The sequence below is a fragment of the Galeopterus variegatus genome, unplaced genomic scaffold, assembly GCF_000696425.1.
Source record: "Galeopterus variegatus unplaced genomic scaffold, G_variegatus-3.0.2 Scaffold1031, whole genome shotgun sequence".
Classification (NCBI taxonomy): domain Eukaryota; kingdom Metazoa; phylum Chordata; class Mammalia; order Dermoptera; family Cynocephalidae; genus Galeopterus; species Galeopterus variegatus.
Genome location: NW_007727142.1, coordinates 106,319 through 107,776, shown reverse-complemented (window position 1 = coordinate 107,776; position 1,458 = coordinate 106,319). Strand labels below are relative to the sequence as shown.

General features: G+C 43.1%; 1 protein-coding gene across 1 annotated transcript in view; it reads left to right on the top strand.

The window, feature by feature from the left end:
• CCDC148 (coiled-coil domain containing 148) overlaps positions 1 to 1,458 on the top strand; it is a gene marked incomplete at its 3' end in the record, with an annotated part of 138,654 nt that overhangs the window by 45,795 nt on the left and 91,401 nt on the right. The window contains exon 7 of the mRNA XM_008574311.1: positions 470 to 676. Within this exon, the coding sequence (XP_008572533.1) occupies positions 470 to 676 (207 nt within the window). The remainder of the gene's footprint in view (positions 1 to 469; positions 677 to 1,458) is intronic.

The following is a 1,458-nucleotide window of genomic DNA, read 5'->3' as shown; positions in this document are numbered from 1 at the left end:
TCAGTGTTTCGATAATTTAGAACCAAACTGTGAATTTCCAGGATTATTGAATCAATTTGTCAGCGTGTTTCCTAACTGAAACACGTGATGTCATTGTTAAAATACCAAAACTGATTTGAAGATGGAGTATTTAAAAAACTATATATAGGGAAATATTGCTTTCTGCTCATTGAATCACTGCCATTTAGGAGTGAAAGTTGTTTTAGAGGCTAGCTGATCTGGCCCCATCCTATGTGAGGAAGGAAAGGACTTACAAACATTAGATGACTTGTCCTCACTCACCAGTTAGCCGTAAGCTCAGAACTCTGGAGCTAGTACCTGGTTGCTGGTTGCTGTATTTACTGTTAAGATGTTTGTCCTCAATTTTTCAGAACCATTGGTTATAACTTATTTTATTTGTTTTTGTAACGATGACATAAAATGTAGGGTCATTTTCATAATAAGTGTTCACCATCTGTTCTGTTTTCAGGTGGAACATGAGAAATATTGTGACCAGTATCGCTTTGCTAGGGAGCAGCAAAGGGTCCTGTTATCAAATTGGAATAAGAACAGGAAGGACTTTATACAGAAGGCTCTGCTGGCCCTTCTGGAGGCCTGTGCAGCTCATGAAATGGAGAGCACATTGGCTGAGGACAGGAAAAAGCAACAGGCATTGTGTGCTGATCTGAAAGCCAAGGTGAGCTGCCTCACGGAGGTGTTTCAGTATTTACTTGGCTATTTAAGAATCAACTTTCCCCTTTTGTTCAAACCCAACCTAAAGCTCAGTTTCTCTAAAAAGACTGTCTTGGATAACACTGTTCAATTGAGCCATATGAAATTTCAACTCTTTTAGGTCAAAAATCATCAGTAATCAATGATTTCATATGGTTCAACCTAAAGTTACTTATAGTAACAGGATGTTAACAGTGAAGTTTTGATTGAAAAATCCAACACCAACCATAGACACTGCACACCAGAGAGAGGTCCTGGGCAGAAATGCCTAGTGTAATTATAAAGTAACTGTCTGATGCTGATTCAAAGACTCTTCGACCTCTCATCACATCAAAGATATAAAAAAAAGTCAAGTTATGATGAGGAGAGAGGATTTGAAAGAGATGTTGGGGCAAGCTTGCTGGGCTGTGTGTGAGCCCTTAACACAGATGGGGTTGTCCTCCTCCTCGGACCCTGTGGCAGGCCTCCAGGAAGGCTTGGAGAGCTTAGTGGGTGACCTCTGTAGTTGGGAGGATTGAGGACTGGTGTCTGATGCTTACAGGATGATAAGAGGAACTGCCACAGTGGCAGGACTGAAAGCAAGAGTGGCCACTGTGTTGGGAGCAATTGCATCCCCAGGTGCGTGAGTCCTGGAGGCCCGATGCAGATATAGCTTCCCTAGGAGAGTTGGCAGGGGCCATTAAAAACAAACTGTATTGGGCCGGCCCGGTGGCGCACTGGAGAGTGCGCCACTTGGGAGTGCGGTGG